General features: G+C 39.9%; 1 protein-coding gene across 5 annotated transcripts in view; it reads right to left on the minus strand.

Annotated features, from left to right (window-relative positions):
- The window catches only part of phldb1b (pleckstrin homology-like domain, family B, member 1b), a 73,294-nt gene that overhangs the window by 20,918 nt on the left and 35,915 nt on the right, over window positions 1-16,461 (minus strand). For all 5 annotated transcript variants that reach the window (XM_068317025.1, XM_068317026.1, XM_068317028.1 and 2 more), the window contains one exon: window positions 11,830-13,328. In XM_068317025.1, the coding sequence (XP_068173126.1) occupies window positions 11,830-13,328 (1,499 nt within the window). The remainder of the gene's footprint in view (window positions 1-11,829; window positions 13,329-16,461) is intronic.

Genomic DNA, 16,461 nt, shown 5'->3' on the forward strand with positions numbered 1-16,461 from the left:
TCTGGGTCCTGCCCGGAGTTTCTTCCTCAATGAGGGAGTTTTTCCCTGCCGCTATCGCTTATTTTGCTCTGGAGGGTTCAGTTGGGTTTTTCTGTCTGTTAAAACGCTTTGAAATGTCTGTTGCCACGATTAAGCTCTTTATAAATAAAACTTGATTGATCTCCCCCGTCCTACCCAACACATATACAGTATATATACACTGTACATACATATACAGTGTGTATGCATACGTATATGCGTTTATATATATATTTATATATATATATATACATACACACACACACACACATTTTTATGAGGAAATATTTTCACACTCCTCCCTTCTGTATCATTTCAGATCTTCCTCCTCTCATAGTCAGCTACGCCTCTTACGTCTTCCTCTCTCCCCTGAGAGTTTGCGTTTGTTTTTTTATCACGGCCTTTAATGTTCTCACTCCTCCTTCCTCAACACCTCAGGGACATTCCCCATTTGTACAACTTTGATCAGAGCAATTACTGGAGTATGCAGGGCCATCCTGCTTCACCAAGTTCACCTACATCACAGGCATAAATGCAAATCTCGTAGTAGTCGGAGACTGAGCTCAGAAAGATCAACAAAGCCTTAATCTCTACATACAGAAGCAATCCCTAAAAACCTGCACAACGAACCCCAATCAAGAGACTCTGATCCTAGATGGCCTCAGGTCACAAAGGAGGAACAAACGCATGATACAATATTTTTTTCATTCTCATTTTATTATTTTTCTGCTTGCAGAACACAAAAGAATCACAGTACAAAACAAGAACTAGGACAAATGAGATTGTCCAGTGTCTTGTAGCCCTCCTTCTGGATGACAAGATAATGCTGATGCTGATGTCAATCATCTCAAGATGGTACTATGTAGGAACACAGTGAGCAGCAGGTCAGTAGAGATTCTTTTTTTGGAATTAGAAGCGCTGCTCTTTTTCTTACTATTGTTATTGTGTCATTTGTGTCATTATAGTAGTTATTATTAAATTATTTTCTTGTAATCACTTTGTTTGAACTGTTTTGAAACAAGTATACAAACATTCAGTGTGTGTTCTGGGTCTCCATCAGGTCTGTCCCACGCCCTATAACAATGTCTTTGTGGTGCAACTGGAGCATCTGGACCGCCACCCCAATACTGCCACACTAAACTCAACAAACGGTGCCAAGAATGTTAGATTAAAGTTCTTGAAAGTCGCTATGTGGAATGTTCACACATTATTTCAAGCAGCTGTACAATGTCCTACGCGAGATGGACAGGATGAAAATACATTGCTTGGATCTCTGTAAAGTCAGATGGCATGATGTCGGGGATTTCAGGAAGGACATCAAACGAATACTCGACACAGTTGGACACACTCATAATCGTGAAGTTGGTCTGGTCCTTGACAAATGGTTCCAAAACTCTGTTCTTTCCTTCTGGTCAAAGTACGATCGCATGCTACTATACTAGAGTACAGCTAGTCCATTCAACGTTAATATTTTAGTTAGCTACACCCCCACAGCAGAAGCTGAAGACCACAAGGTCAACAGGTTCTACCAATAACTCAACAAGATGATGAAATCTTGCAAATGCTTAATAATAACCTTTTAATAATCCCCTAAGGGAAATTACTTTTTTCCCACTCCAAATATTCGCACACACATACATATATATATCGTACAGACCCGTACACACACAAACACACACACATAAGCATGCTGTAAGCATGCTGATAATTGGAGGTAAAGTGGCGGGCAGCTCTGGCGTGGGGCACACCATGAGGAGCTTGTATGGGGATGGTGCCTTGCTCAAGGGCACCTCGGCTGTGCTCAGTGAACCTCTCCACTGCCAGTTCACAATCCAAATATTTTGTCTCACGACTTCCATTTCCCAGTTCTTGTCGGCTATTTACCTGGATTTTTACAGGGGACAGAGCTCAAATCTCAAATTAGGAATGGATTCAAGAACCAAAGCTCATACAGAGGTGTTTGTGTAAATTCAGACCACAATCTGGAATTCTAAAAATTTAAGCAGTTGCTGAAACGACAACTTGAAACCCAAGCTTAAGCTCAAGTAAGATTTCTCTGCTCTGTAAAAGGTTGAGGTACATTACAAATTCAAGGCAGAGGTATTCAAGATGCAACAGGTAACATTTACAACCATACACGTGCAGTGGAAAGCAGTACCATTATCGATCCAACGGGTCACCACCAATAAAATCCCAGCAGTAGAAAAGAAAAAAGTATCTGCGACACATTGATTTGACGTGGAGATAAAAAGATACGCTCAGGAAACGAAGGAAGAAAACTGGCTGCAAGAGATTGAGTGCAAAGAAACGGAATATTTATCGCTGAATGCAAAGGAGACATTCACGAAGATCAAGGACATTGCGGGATTCTCTTCGTGGAATATGCCCAGTTATGTATGTGTGTGTGTGCGTGTGTGTATACACACACACACACACTCACACATATATACATATATACATATATATGCAGTAATCCCTCGCGCATTCACACTTCAAGATGCCCAGCTTTAACTCATCAAGGATTTTTGGTAGGTAGTCACATGATACCGTACGCGCATTCTACTGGCTGACAGCATTCGGAAGTTTTAATATTATGTAAATAAAACAGTAACTGGGCATATGCACGTTACAAAAACAGTTGAGAAGAATAAAATCCTACCATTGTGTATACCTGTATTATATAATAACTGAAATCAAGAGCTGGTATCTAGCTCTTCTTCATGATTTCTTTGATAATAGCCAAAACTGCTTTAGTTTTTGCATCAATAGCTGTGGCATTGTGTTTAGCGCAGAAAAATTAAGTTATATCGTGAAAACGAAAGTGGAAAAACATGAGAAAAATATGAGCGACATACGTAGTAACGAAGTTACCGAAAGTTTAAAAACCATGGACTACTAAGTGGATAGAACTGCGTGCGCGATCACGTGGCGCATGTAAACAAAATGCCACGTGAACGTGGGGGGGTGGGGGGTGTTGACTGTGGGAGCTCGGAGGCATGCCCATTTAAACAAAACGTCGGGACTGGAAGTGATTTGATCAATATTTAATCAAAGATATTGAGGGCCACGGGCAAGATATTTCAAATACTGTGTAGTTGGACATTTGGCAGCTGAATGACATTAATTTAGAAAAGCATAATATGGGAGCTGTAATGGAATTAAATTTTGCGTATTCTGATCTTTCCAGCTGATCCAGATAGTGCTGATAAGAACCGGTACCAGAAATCACATCTCTCCAGTATCAGCCTCTCTGCACCAACTCCATGTTAAATGCAATGGAATTGAATTAAAACCCATTGTCATTCCCTACAACCCATCCACAACATTAAACTCCCAAGATGCAGGATTACTTGTAGTCCCTAGAGTCTCCAAAATTAAAACAGAATTTAGAGCCCTTTGTTCTCAGGCTCCTTTCCTGTGGAACCATCTTCAGCTCAGGAAGCAGACCGCCTTCCTACGGAGGAGACTTAAATCCTTGCTTTAGATAAAGATTATCATTAAGGGTATTTGTAGGCTAGTACTTAGTTACAATGCCATGATTAAGACCAGCGGTCCCCAACCTTTTTTACGCCACGGACCGGTTTCATCTAAGACAATATTTTTACTAACCGGCCTTCATTTACACGAAAAACGTTAATGACACCAGGACGACTGTAGTCTAACAATAAATCATTGGTCTTATGTAAAACGCAGATATCTACAGACAATAAACAACCTTTTGTTCACAAATTGATAATCAACATCTCTGTAACTGAAATGATTTATTTTACAGCAAAAATCCTTTTCAATAATAATTATAATTAAAAAACTTGATTCAAGTTACTACACTAATGAGGTTTATTTTGAAATGTAGCAACTGATCATTTCTGTATAAAAATGGTGAAAAAGTAAATGAATTAGGTATTGGGCCATTAGGTACCAGTCCCGACCTGGTACCTAATGGCCCGGTACCGAGGCATGACTCAGTGGTTGGGGACCGCTGATTGAGGCAGTTAAGAGACTTCCCATGATGCATTTGCTCACCCTCTCCTCCTCTACACTCATGTCTTATTAATTCAATTCAGTGACTTCATGTCTTCCCTAGAGTTTTTGTGCTTTATTTATTCAGGTTACCATGGAGCTGATCTACTGCTAAAATGATGGTTGACACCTACTCACATCATCAATATAATGTTTCATGCTGTTGTTGTTGTCAATACTACAATCTGCAACGTTGAAATGATAACTGTTATTTTAGTGTTTGAGATATTTGTCCAGACAGAAAAGCAAAGTGAGAGAGCGAGAGCGAGCGAGAGCGACAAAGAGAGACGTGATGAAGTGACTTGACTTTTAATTCTGCTGTGATTACACAAAAGATCCATCAACACTTAAACTAAATGCGTTTTTAATTCACGTTTCTCCTCTCAAAGACAATCTGAAATTTACTTTTACCTGCTACATCAAGCAACGTTGCAAATGGTACCGTGGAACAAACCAACCAGGATCTGTGGTGATATTGATTCCTTCAGACATGATTTAGTAGATTACCTGTATTGTATGATCAATCAAATAATCAAACCTTGTTTATTTTAATATTGGCCACTGTGGGTGTTCTCTAGCAGAAAGGCAAAGTTAAACACATTTTATCTATTATTATTCCCTATTAAGGAAATAGTTAGAATAAACTAGTTTATCCTTAAAAATATTTGTTTAAAAGATATCTTGAATAACTGTGTTCTCTTCCTCTTTAATGAAGTTTGACCCTGAATGGACATACAGCTATTTTTCTCAGAATGAGTTCCTACTGTAGTATTAGGTAGATGGATAATGCCCCCTAGTGGAGAAATCACAAAACATCAGATTGTGTAGACTCCGACTTTGGACGGTGTTAATAACACAAACCAGACATCCTTATTCCAACATTCCAAATCAGCTGAACATGAGTCAAAGAAGAAAACTGACATGCTGTTTGTGAGTCATTCATTGTCTAAGGACTGGATTACATCTGGACAGAGAAGCAGAGTCATCTCTCCATCCCTGACAGAATGGCATGAATACCAACAGTCTGAACTGCTGGAACAGTTTAGCCTCAAACCATATGAGAAATGTCCCAGAATTCTACTTCATATTGCTGAAACCACTCACACAAACATGTGAATAGGCAGGTTGATCCTGGAGTCTAAACACTGAGCCGAGTGCCACAGAATCATGGCAATGAAGAAAAGGGGACAAAAAAGGAAAGTTCCAGTGACAGTCTTTCTAATTCATCACATGAGAAGCTCTCCAAGAAAAGCTCAAATTTGTGTGTAAAACACAATCAAAAACAGCATTTCATAATTCCAATTCTTTATCATTCTTGACTGACCCTGAAGCTTTGACACTTTGTGAGAAAGAGACATGTTTGGCAAAGAAACGTTTAGTCGATGTACACTGGTTTGATAACATAGGAAAGATGAGGTCATCTTTGGCAGACCAAAGTAGATGAACACAGACTAATCCTGCTGCCATTCAGTGTATATGAGTAATCCTGCTGCCAATCAGGTGAGTGTGTTTCCCAAGACAGTGTGAGTCAGACGACCACATGGAGAGAACATTGAGCCTTCTGACTAGGCTGCTTAAAAAGCTTGTCATCAGAATCAGCATCACCTCCAAGAGCAAGAAGCTGAATTCATGTTTGGAAGTTTTCCTTGTGGTTGAACTCCAATGTTTTTAATTATGATTTGAAGAGTTTTGTCTATTCCTTTTTTTTTGTTTAGGGATGGGTGTAGCTGCCGGGGGGTCAATACCAGCTTCAATCTCTTGTTGAATTCATTCAATCAGTCCGTTTTTTACTTAACTTCTCAGTTTGAATGAAAGGTTTGGCGGGTCTTAAGTATTAAGTCTTAAGTCTTAAGTATAAGACAAAGAGGCAGTTTAATCTGTTTTATCAATGACCTTCACTATTAACTATTATCAAATTCCAAGAAATTCATTTCAAGATTGCTAGATAATAATACATGTTTGAAAATACTCAAATTCAGCCGAAAAAAGCAGTATTTAGCCTACAACCCATCTAGATTTGATGAAGGCTGTCACATGAAACAGATACCAAAAATGTCAACTTTTTATACAATTACCTGTTGTCAGGTGGGAAATGGCAGTTTTGGTTTACAGCTCTGGAAAGAGTAAGCCAGAACATTTAGGTCATGACAAATTAATTACTCTAACAAATAACCAGAGGATCACTAACTAGCTTTTAATCTCAAACTGCACCAGAGATGTGAGCTCTCCCCTCTCACGCTAATGCCAAAATCAGGGTGAAAATAAGTTGAGTGAACAGACTTTTGTATAAATACAACAAACTTGAAAAGTATGGGTGAATAATCTGAGTCAAACATGCTTTATTTTCCAAAAATAAGAATATTTGGTTTGGAATGATCAGCAGAACAAAAACATTTAAAATGCATCCAACCACACCAGCCATTCACCTTTGGGTCACTTTAAAAATCACTACATAACTAATGTACCTTCATTCAAGTCTGTCCATCTTATACAGGGGGCAAGCTAACAACGTAGTTTATAGAAAATGTTTTTCTTTCAAGGAGTTTGGAATATGAATTATACAGTTTAAACTGTATGTCTTTTTTTTTCTTAAAGTAGTTTCCTTCTTCTTTAGATGTATGAAGAATAGCATAACATTGTTTTGCTTTGAAGTTGCAAAAATGTTTGGTGCACTGACAAAATGTGACCCAGCTTTCCATCAGCACACGGGCGAGTAGGAAATTGAATTTGGTTTTTTTGGTTTTTGTTGTGTATTGTTTCTTTAAAATGCTCAAAGATTTAAACTAACAATTTTAAACAATTTTATGTCCTCTTGCCTAAAACATTGGATCATGTGTTACAGGAAGCCATTTTCAACCCTCTGCTCAGAAACCATACGTGTGTGTGTCCAAAAATTTAAATGAGTTCAGGCTAATCACACCCCTTTCTGAAAAAATTGGTACTTGGATTTGCCAGTGTGTGTGTGTGTGTGTGTGTGTGTGTGTGTGTGTATGTGTCTGTGTGTATGTGTGTGTGTGCATGTGTATGGGCAGACTGAACTCCAAGTCTTATATGACATCACAGTCGATCTCGCATCTGAATGGTGCTTCGGGGAAAATGCCTTCTGAGAGGTGGAAAGGGTTTTTTCCATATCTGTCTGACAGGGAGAAGTACTCTTACTGGAAAACTATGAATAAGTATACAGTAATACCTCTGTACTCGACCATAATACGTTCTGAGGTGGTGGTTGAGCACCGATTTGTTCGAACACCGAAACCAATTTTCCCATAAGAAATAATGGAAAGTATTTTAATCCGTTCTTACCATTTAGAAAAATACCTAAAATATTATAGGAACGTGTATCTAAACAACAATGAAGACGTAAATGTGCACAAGCAGTACATGATAGAGATAAAGCATTATAAACCATTTTTTATAATTTACTTTACGTTTTAGAGAGTGGTTGATGGCACTAGCGTCATCATGGAAGGGGAATCCCCTTCCATGATGACGCTAGGTAACGCGCCTTCAGGGGTTTTCTCCCTTCTCTCTCTTCCGTGGAGGTGAATCTGGCTGGGCAGTAGCCTTCCTCTTTTCTTTAAGAAGGAACCTGTCCATTGTCAGTTGCTTCTGCTTCAAGATAGTGGAAATGGTTGACTTTGCCATTTCGTACTGCGACGCGAGGTCGGACACTCGTACACCACTTTCATATTTTGCTATAATTTCCGTACGTCTTTGCGAACGTAATTTGCGTACGTGTTACTCCACTGGCGGTCTGAGTCGAACTGACGCTTACCCGCTGGCCGAGGAGCGCGTTCGGGTCGACTCGGCTAGTCGAGTACCGAAAATCTGTTCGGGGGTCCGATACATTTTCTACTCGAATTTTTTGGTCGAGCACCGATTTGGTCGAGTATAGAGGCGGTCGAGTACAGAGGTATCACTGTATTTGGAATAATATGACCTTTACCTAATACAAACAGGGTGTTGACATAGTTATTTTTAAATAAATTATATATATATATATATATATATATATACACACACACACACACACACACACACACACAGTCAAACCTCGGTTTTCGAACGCTTCTGTTCTCGACCAAATCGGTTTTCGACCAGAAAATCCGAAAATTTTACGTCTCTGAACTCGACCAAAATTCGGCTCTCGACCAAACCGAAAGAAGCCGAGCGTACCTGAACGCGACTCACTCGGGAGCTGAGCGAACTCGAATGCCCAGGATGCTTCCTCCGTAGCGCATTCGTGTTCAAAGTTCGACAGGATATCTTTTATTAAAATAAAACAGTGTCTATTTCTACCATTTTTTATTTATGGTAAACAGTATACAGTGCAGTTTATGGTGTAAAATAGTAAAAAAAAAAAAAAAAGACTTGTTGTTTTTTAGACTTAGAACGGATTAAAATTATTTACATTAATTATAATGGGGAAAAATGGTTTCGGATTTCGAACAACTCGCTTTTCAAACAGCCTTCTGGAACGGATTATGATCGAAAACTGAGGGTTGACTGTATTAGACATGGAGGCCGAGGCACTTTTCATTTTCTGGGTGAAGAGTAAATCATTTGATATAATAAAGCTGAGTATTTTTCCACTAATGAGTTTGAAAAGCTTGAATTTCAGATCACACCACATGAGGTCAAGGACTATGTAAGCAGTATAAGGTATAGAAACAATAGAAATCTGACGTAGCAGCCTGGTGAACACAGAGGGTATCTGCCAGAGCCTCTGCTGCCTCTGAGCTGTGTACTGTTGATTTCGCAGTGAGACTCACTGTTCACATAACTTTGTTTTCCGGTAACCAGTTGTGTGAATGAGTAGCAGACTGTGTGTGAAATCATTTAAAACGCAGACGCTCTGGGGCAAGAAAAAATCTGTCATGACAATGTGAGTCAACTGTGACTAATTACAGGCCCTGCAGCTCCACACCCTCAAAGAGCTGAACAACAGAGCGGCTGCAGAGGAATCCCGCCTGACGCTCTGTCTGTTCCTCTGCTCCGGTTCCTGCATGAAGGTGTTCTTCACCTGGTGACGCCACATCTATTCTTATTTATCTAAAGTCAATATTGTTTTTGTCCTTGTTCAAATGTTGCTGTGACCAATCCGCTTTGAGGAACTTCAGATTGAAGCTTGACTGCCTAACATTAGCCATGATCGAAAAAAAACAAGCAATTCATACCATTAGTTGTCTCGAGTAATTTTGTGTTCTTACTTTAGATTTTGACTCGTACTGATTTGCTGCCTCTAGAGCAGTGCTTCTCGATTTTTTTCTGTTACGCCCCCCTTAGCAAGAAGAGCACAATTCACACACCCCCACTCTCCCCCGCGACTATAATTAATATCGATTGTCTATAAAATTGTTATAAGTACACCTCTGCATAATATTGTATCCTTATTAACATTAAAGAAAACTTAAAAGAAAAATATATATAGTTCAATCAATAACAATGAATAATTTTATTACATTTTTTAGCCGAACAGAAAAAATTTTAAGATTTTAAGATTTTAAATTTGCTTGAAATAAAAAAAAAAAAACTTGTTTCAACTGTAAACCTGGAGCCTGGGTCCTAACCGGAGTTTCTACCTCAATGAGGGAGTTTTTCCCCGCCACCGTCGTTTTATGCTTGCTCTGGGGGGCATTGTTGACTTTCTATCTGTAAAGCGCTTTGAAATGTCTTCAGATATGATTTAGCGCTATATGAATAAAAGTTGATTGATTGATTGATAAAGATGTTTGACCAACTTATTGCACCATTTGATGCTGAAAAATTAAATAAAATCAATAAATAATATCAAATTCAAATTCGGTTCAGCAACATTAACTGAGGATCACAATATATAAAACACCTTAACCTATAAAACAAAAATTAATAAAACAATTCGTGCTCATTTTTTCATTCTTTTTTTTTTAATCAAGAAAAGGAAGTCAGGATTAATGGTTACAAAGATCCAGTTCTGCAGTGCACAGCTGTTAAAAGTGAGGTTTGACATAAGATGCTGAACTTTCAGCTCCTGCTCAATGTTTCATCTCCTCTGCTCGTGTGGCGCTTTTTGCACTGAGCAGTTTGGTACGCCACTTTAACGATACTAACATCATATAACAACATATAGGATGCTCGCTGGTTAACTGAAGTAGCATTCACAATGCAGGACGATTGCTGGCAATATTCAGCACGTTTTTGTTGAAAAAACTCCAGCGGTTTATCAGCGTTATTGGGGTGTAATGTCTTTAAGTGACTTCTTAATTTAGTACGGAAAAGAAGCATGCCACCCTGGCATCGCGCCGCACCCCCTTGGGGTGGGCCACCCCACTATCTGGGAAGCGCTGCTCCAGAGGGAACAACGCAGACAGACTTCAGTCAACTAGCCAAGCTAATTTCCCCCAGTTACACTCAAACATCTCCTCCTGTCAGTGTTACTATGGATGGTAGACCAATTCTGACCGTCAAACCTCCTTTTCAGTAACCAAAAAACACTGAGACCGGAGCCTCTGGAGCCATAACCCCCCTTACAAGAGAACCATCAAGCCAAGCCTCTGTCCTGCAAGAAGTTCTACATTTTATCCCAAACTACAATTTTTCCAGTGTCGACCATACCAATGGAACTCAGTTAGATAGTGTTTGAGCATCCATCCCACTGTGTTAATCTGTGCAGTGGATGTTGAGGGACCTTTGAACGTTCAACAATGGGAAGAGAACTATTACTAACATAAAATACAAGACCGCCTTTGTTTCATTCAATTTCTTGTTAATTACAATAGCTAACTACTGTGTCGCATGTGACTAAAACAGACAAAAAATGAAACTTGGATTGCCTAAAAGCTGTTATAATCAGGACAATGCCACAGCTATTGATCTAAGAACTAAAGTAATTTTGGCTATTACCAAGAAAACCATGCAAAATGGCTAGATTTCAGTTATTGATTTCAGTTCTTATATAATATAGGCTTATGCATGGGTATGAATATTCTTTTTGTGAACTGTTTTTGCAACGTGCATACGCCGATTTATTCTTTTATTTAATTAAACTTAAACAGTTTAAATAGGTTTCATTATTTAACAGAACTTAATAGCATTAGTCTTGAAATTAAATCTGTTATAGCCTTGAAATTCATTTTAATCGTTAAGTTAAATCTGTTTTACCCTTTAAATAAAATCTGAAATAAATTTGTTTCAACCTTGAAACAAAATCTGTTTTACCTTGTTTTAACTTTGAAATAAAGTTTACTTAACCTTGAAATAACATCTGTTTCAACTTTAAAGTGAAATATTTCTATCCTGTAAATAAAATCATTTCACAACCTTAAAATGAAATACGCTTTAACTATTGAGTAAAATCTCTTTGAACCTTTAAGAACAATCACTTTTAACATTAAAGTAAAATCTGTTTACTTGACTGTAAAATAAAATATTTTTCTAACCTGTAAACTAAATCTCTTAAAAATTAAATGAAATCTGTTATATCATTTAAATAAAATCTGTTTCAACCTCGAAATGAAATCTTTCTTAATTTTAAAATAAAATCTGTTTTATTAAAATAAAATCTGATTTAACCTTGAAAAAAAAGTTTCATCCTTTACATAAAATCTATTTCAACCTTTAAATGAAATGTTTTAATCATGAAGTAAAATCAGGTTTATCTTTTAAAAAATTATTTAAACTTGTATGTAAATGATTTCACTTTCAAGTGAAATCTGTTTTAATCTTTAAAAAAAACCTGTTCAAACTTTCAGCATGATTGTTTTTGGGCTACACACCTGAAAGCTTCTGTGATGTTAGCTATTCCAGACTCACCAGCTTCTCCATCTCCTGCTCTCGAAGCCTCTCCTCTCTTTGTCGTCTGTGGTACTCAAGCAGCTCATCCTCATTGTCACTGATCTCTGAGATGCTGTTCTTCCTTTCCCTCATTCCAGGGTGGGGCTTTCCTGCAGATGCCTTCCTGCGTGTCCTGGGGCTGGCTAGGGGGGACGAACCAGGCAAGGATCCTGGGCTATAAGTAGGTGATAGCGAATTTCCAAAACTCGCCTTCCGTATTCCCGTGCCACTACTGTCCTCCATCATCATCATCGAGGTGGGTGATGGACTGCGTGTTCGGACCAACCTGCTGCCTGTTAGGTCCTCAGATGTAGATCCTGACTTGCGACGAGGCCGTGGACTCTCAGGAACAAACTTGCCCAGACTTGAGGGGCTGTCTGGAGTCTTAAACGAGGGAGCTGTCCCTGGGAGTGCCCCTGGGAGTACCGGTACGCCTCTACGAGCCACTGAGGGGCTAAGAGGCGGCAGCTCTTTCATACTGCTACCCCTTACATTACTGCCATTCAAATCCATATTTCGCCTGGCAGTGTGAGGGCTTTCAGGGGGCTGCAGTGAACGTGGATGCTGCTGCAGGGGTGATCCTTGGATGATATGGACAATGGGGTCCAGAGGAGGCTGACAGGCTCTGGTGGATTGGGAAAGCTGCCTGGAGGGGCTCGAATTTAGTGAGCGATCAGCTAGACTGATTTGCTCTCTGAAGGGGCTGGCAGGCCTTTCTTGGAGCACTGAGGCTGTCTTGGTCCTGGGACTGGAGGATGATGAGGATGAACAGGTAGGGAATTTGTGAGCAAGTCTGGGGCTACTTGGAACAGAGTTTCTACTAATAAGGGATTCAGTTGAAGACAAAAGAGGAGTCTGTCGGCTTTCAGACCACTCTTGGCCTTGTCCTCTGCGGCTTGGTTTGGGACTTGAAGGAGCCTCTATTAAGATTTTCCTCTGAAGCCTTGGGCTTTCCTGAAACTTCTGCCCTCCTCCACCACTGTTGAAGTTAGGCATTATGGTTCGTGGCTGGGGCAAAGGTGGAGGCTGAGCGGTAAAGTTGTAACTAGAGGAGCGTACAGGCACTGGTGGAAGAGAAGTACTCTGATCTTGGGGTCCGCTAGGAGACGGGCTGGTAAAGCTCCCACTGCTGGCTGCTGAGGGAGAAGAGAGGGGAGAGAAGGGAGGTGATGCATTCTCATAGCTGGATCCAACAGACATGGCACCAGGGCTAGTAGGAGGTGAAAGCAAATACCGGCCCCCTCCATTGACCATGGGTGATAAAGGGGAGAGGGAATTAAGTTGACTTCTAGGGGACTTCTTGTCCTCTGACGAAGAAGCCTGAGGGTCATCCATGGCTAGGGAGTCCATGATGTCCTGGAGGTCTTTCTCAATAGAGCTGACAATTGCACAGTGCTCAGATTGAACTCTCTCTCCAGGAGCTGTGGGGGACTGGACTGAAAAGGCCTGGTGATTCCCATTGATGACAGCCTCTGTGTCTGAGAGAAGGAAGACATAAAACAACTAACATAAGTCTTTGTTTTAAAAATCAAAGACAAAACGGGTAAAAATGAGTCGTGATTACTACTTGGTGCAACTTGATCTCAAACAAGACAAGTTATCAAACCTCAACAGCAACTTAAATGCAAATACATAGAGTGCAAGAAATGCAATTATGATGTTGACTAGGACCAACATATAGCCTCCACATTTTTCCTAAAGACAGCCAATTATTGGCCATGAATGTCCAGAGACTGAGGACTGACAGAATGTCTCCAGGTTTTCCAACAGACAAGCTGGCACTGGAAAATCAAAATCCTTAGACAATTCAAAATCAGACAATCATCTTAAACTGTGTTCACACCAGACACTTTCTTGTTTGATGTTGTTCGATGTGTCAGCTGTTTGTTGGTCCACCACTGTCTCTTGCTGTGTTTCATTTCAACAGATTCACCTTTTCCCATTGATTACACCATTCAAGCCAGCCCCAGGATGGACATGAAAATAATTCTAATTCTTTGTTTTCACCAGCATGTCTGATATTGTCACTGCACGCAGCTTGTACCATCTATGAATCTCCACAAGCACCATACGGTCAAGTCTAGTCAGGTTTGTTATAAAAACCTCCAGATGCACTCTGATCTCAGTGAATACTGCCGCCTGAACCAAGTCAGGTGTCTGGATACTGACTGTTTTCGATAGTACACACTGTGACCCAGTCTAATGAGCTGTTGGCTGGGGTCAGAGGCAGGATTCCCTAGTCGGATACCAAGTACACTCTCCGTCTCGCCTGCTGTATCTCTCCAATCAGTGTTTTGTTGTTGCCTTTAATCATTCGCTGCCAGCACTATGTAGCTCTTGATCTCCTTAAGCGAACTTTCTCGACACTCCAAACATTTATCAGTGTTTTCTTTTTGCTCTTGACAAATGGCAAGATGCAAGAGCAACACTGTTGAAAACCGTAACTGGTATGTATAGATGTCTTAGGCAGCCAGTGAGATAAGTGCCTCCACTTCCCCATCCCAAAACAGCATCACTTTTAGGGTTACAGCAGCAAATCAGTGTTGAGAGGGAATGCCCTTTGATAGCACTGATGAACTGTGGTCTGTAAGCTTCACAATGTAAGCAGCAGAGCAGCTATTAGAATCAGTTCCACAGGTAAAAGATCTCCGGTTCAGGTTGAGTGGCAAAGGTGGCACAGAGATGCATTTGAAAAACAGATATCTTGAGATTGCTCATGTTACCGAACACAGGTTCAAGTCATTGAATACAGAGAATTTCTCTAGCTTGTCCCTGTAAATGGTAATTCGTCTTAAATCCATGGTTAAGAAAAAATTGTGTTTTCAAAATATAGAGAAAAACAAAATGTTAAACATTCTAAATAACTGGAAGCACAAATAGCAGTTGATAACACTTGGCCCATATACTCATACATTGAAGCTAGAATCCTCTAATGGCTGAAGCAAGATCGATTTACCCATAGCCTAGTGCCTCATGTCTTCCCCTCACAGTCTCACACATTTCCTGTCCACTCTTCCCAGTGGTTAGAAATGCCCCAAACAAAATCCCTGGTAAATACAGAGGCATCTATCCACATCATAGGAGATGTGTACGTACAGTTTCGTAAAAACAAAATATCATTACGAAGACGTTGAATTACCCTGTGGACAGAAATATATGTATACCCCGGCGTACTTCGTTAATGGTTTTCGACATAAATTGAAAAACTACGTACAACAACATTCCCAGTTCTGTACTGTACATTATTTCTGAATGAATTTTTCGTAATACATGCTTAATACAAATCTACTATGCGCTTATAAACAATTACACTTTTTTCAGTGTAGTACAAAAAACATGATCTTGTACGTTGCTGTCTCATCTTCAGCCACTTCTTCCGTGTTAAGATTAAATCAACTGTATTAATCCCTGAAGGGCAATTATTTGTTCACTGTCCTTAGTCTATGTTAATAACATGCATAGAATATACAGTATGTGTACAGGCCCATCACACACACACACACACACACACACACACACACACACACACACACACACACACACACACACACACACACACACACACACACACACACACACACACACAAACAAGGAATGTAAGCATGCAGATGAGAGGTAGAGTGGCTTCATGGTGTGCCCCCAATGAGAAACTTATAAAGGGGACGGCATTGTTCAAGGGCACCTCGGCAGTGCTCAGGAGGTGAACTGGCAACTCTGCACTGCCAGTTCACACTCTGAAATGTTTTGCCCGACGCGAATCTTGAAGGAACCATCCTCCGTTCCCCAGCCCAAGACTAGTGGCCTGAGCTACTGCTGCCCCACGACTGGTAACTAAGGTGGCTAGTGGCAAATAATATATTATGTTTTATCTTTTTTTACTGTACAATAACATATTATGTGCTTTTTAATGGTTTGCTAGTGATTTTACAATTCCAATATGTGTGGTGGGCAGAAGTAGAGTAAAATGACGTAAATTGGATTTTTATTTTTCTGTGTATTTTTTTGAAAACCAATGCATAATCATTAAAAGTTGTTTAAAAATCATTTAGGACACACACTGCAGCAGCGAGCAGCCTCACCTCACCTCAGATTGAACTACAAATCGATCAAAACAAGATTTAATTACTAAAAGAAGATAAACATCGGTACTTAAATATCTGCTTCGAGCTTCAGATCAGGAAATAACCTGCCCTGGAATTTCGTTTTTAGTGGGTGATCCTGGAACGCATTAACCGCAAGTAACAAGAGATTACTGTATGTTCAAAAGCATGATCAAATTCATGTTTTCCTGCTTAGAGAAGAAATCATAACAGACAGGAAAGCATGAAGGCAGATGACAGGTTGTTGGTGAGGGTTAGTGAAGGAAACAGCTGAGAAGGCAGGCCTGTGCAGTGGATAGGGATCGGGAGAAAATGTGTCCATAACCTAATTACTGTGTGGTCCATAAGCAATGTGGAACACAGGCTGGGTAATCTAATCCTGACAGTCTCTCTCTCTGATGTCAGCACCGCACATCATTACAACAGAAGCACAAGCCACGTGGGAAATTCACCAGTATGACCCTGAGACAGGAATCAAAACACACAGGGGTTTCATCCATAATAAACAGAA

Source organism: Antennarius striatus, chromosome 6 (genome assembly GCF_040054535.1).
Source record: "Antennarius striatus isolate MH-2024 chromosome 6, ASM4005453v1, whole genome shotgun sequence".
In the NCBI taxonomy this organism is placed as follows: domain Eukaryota; kingdom Metazoa; phylum Chordata; class Actinopteri; order Lophiiformes; family Antennariidae; genus Antennarius; species Antennarius striatus.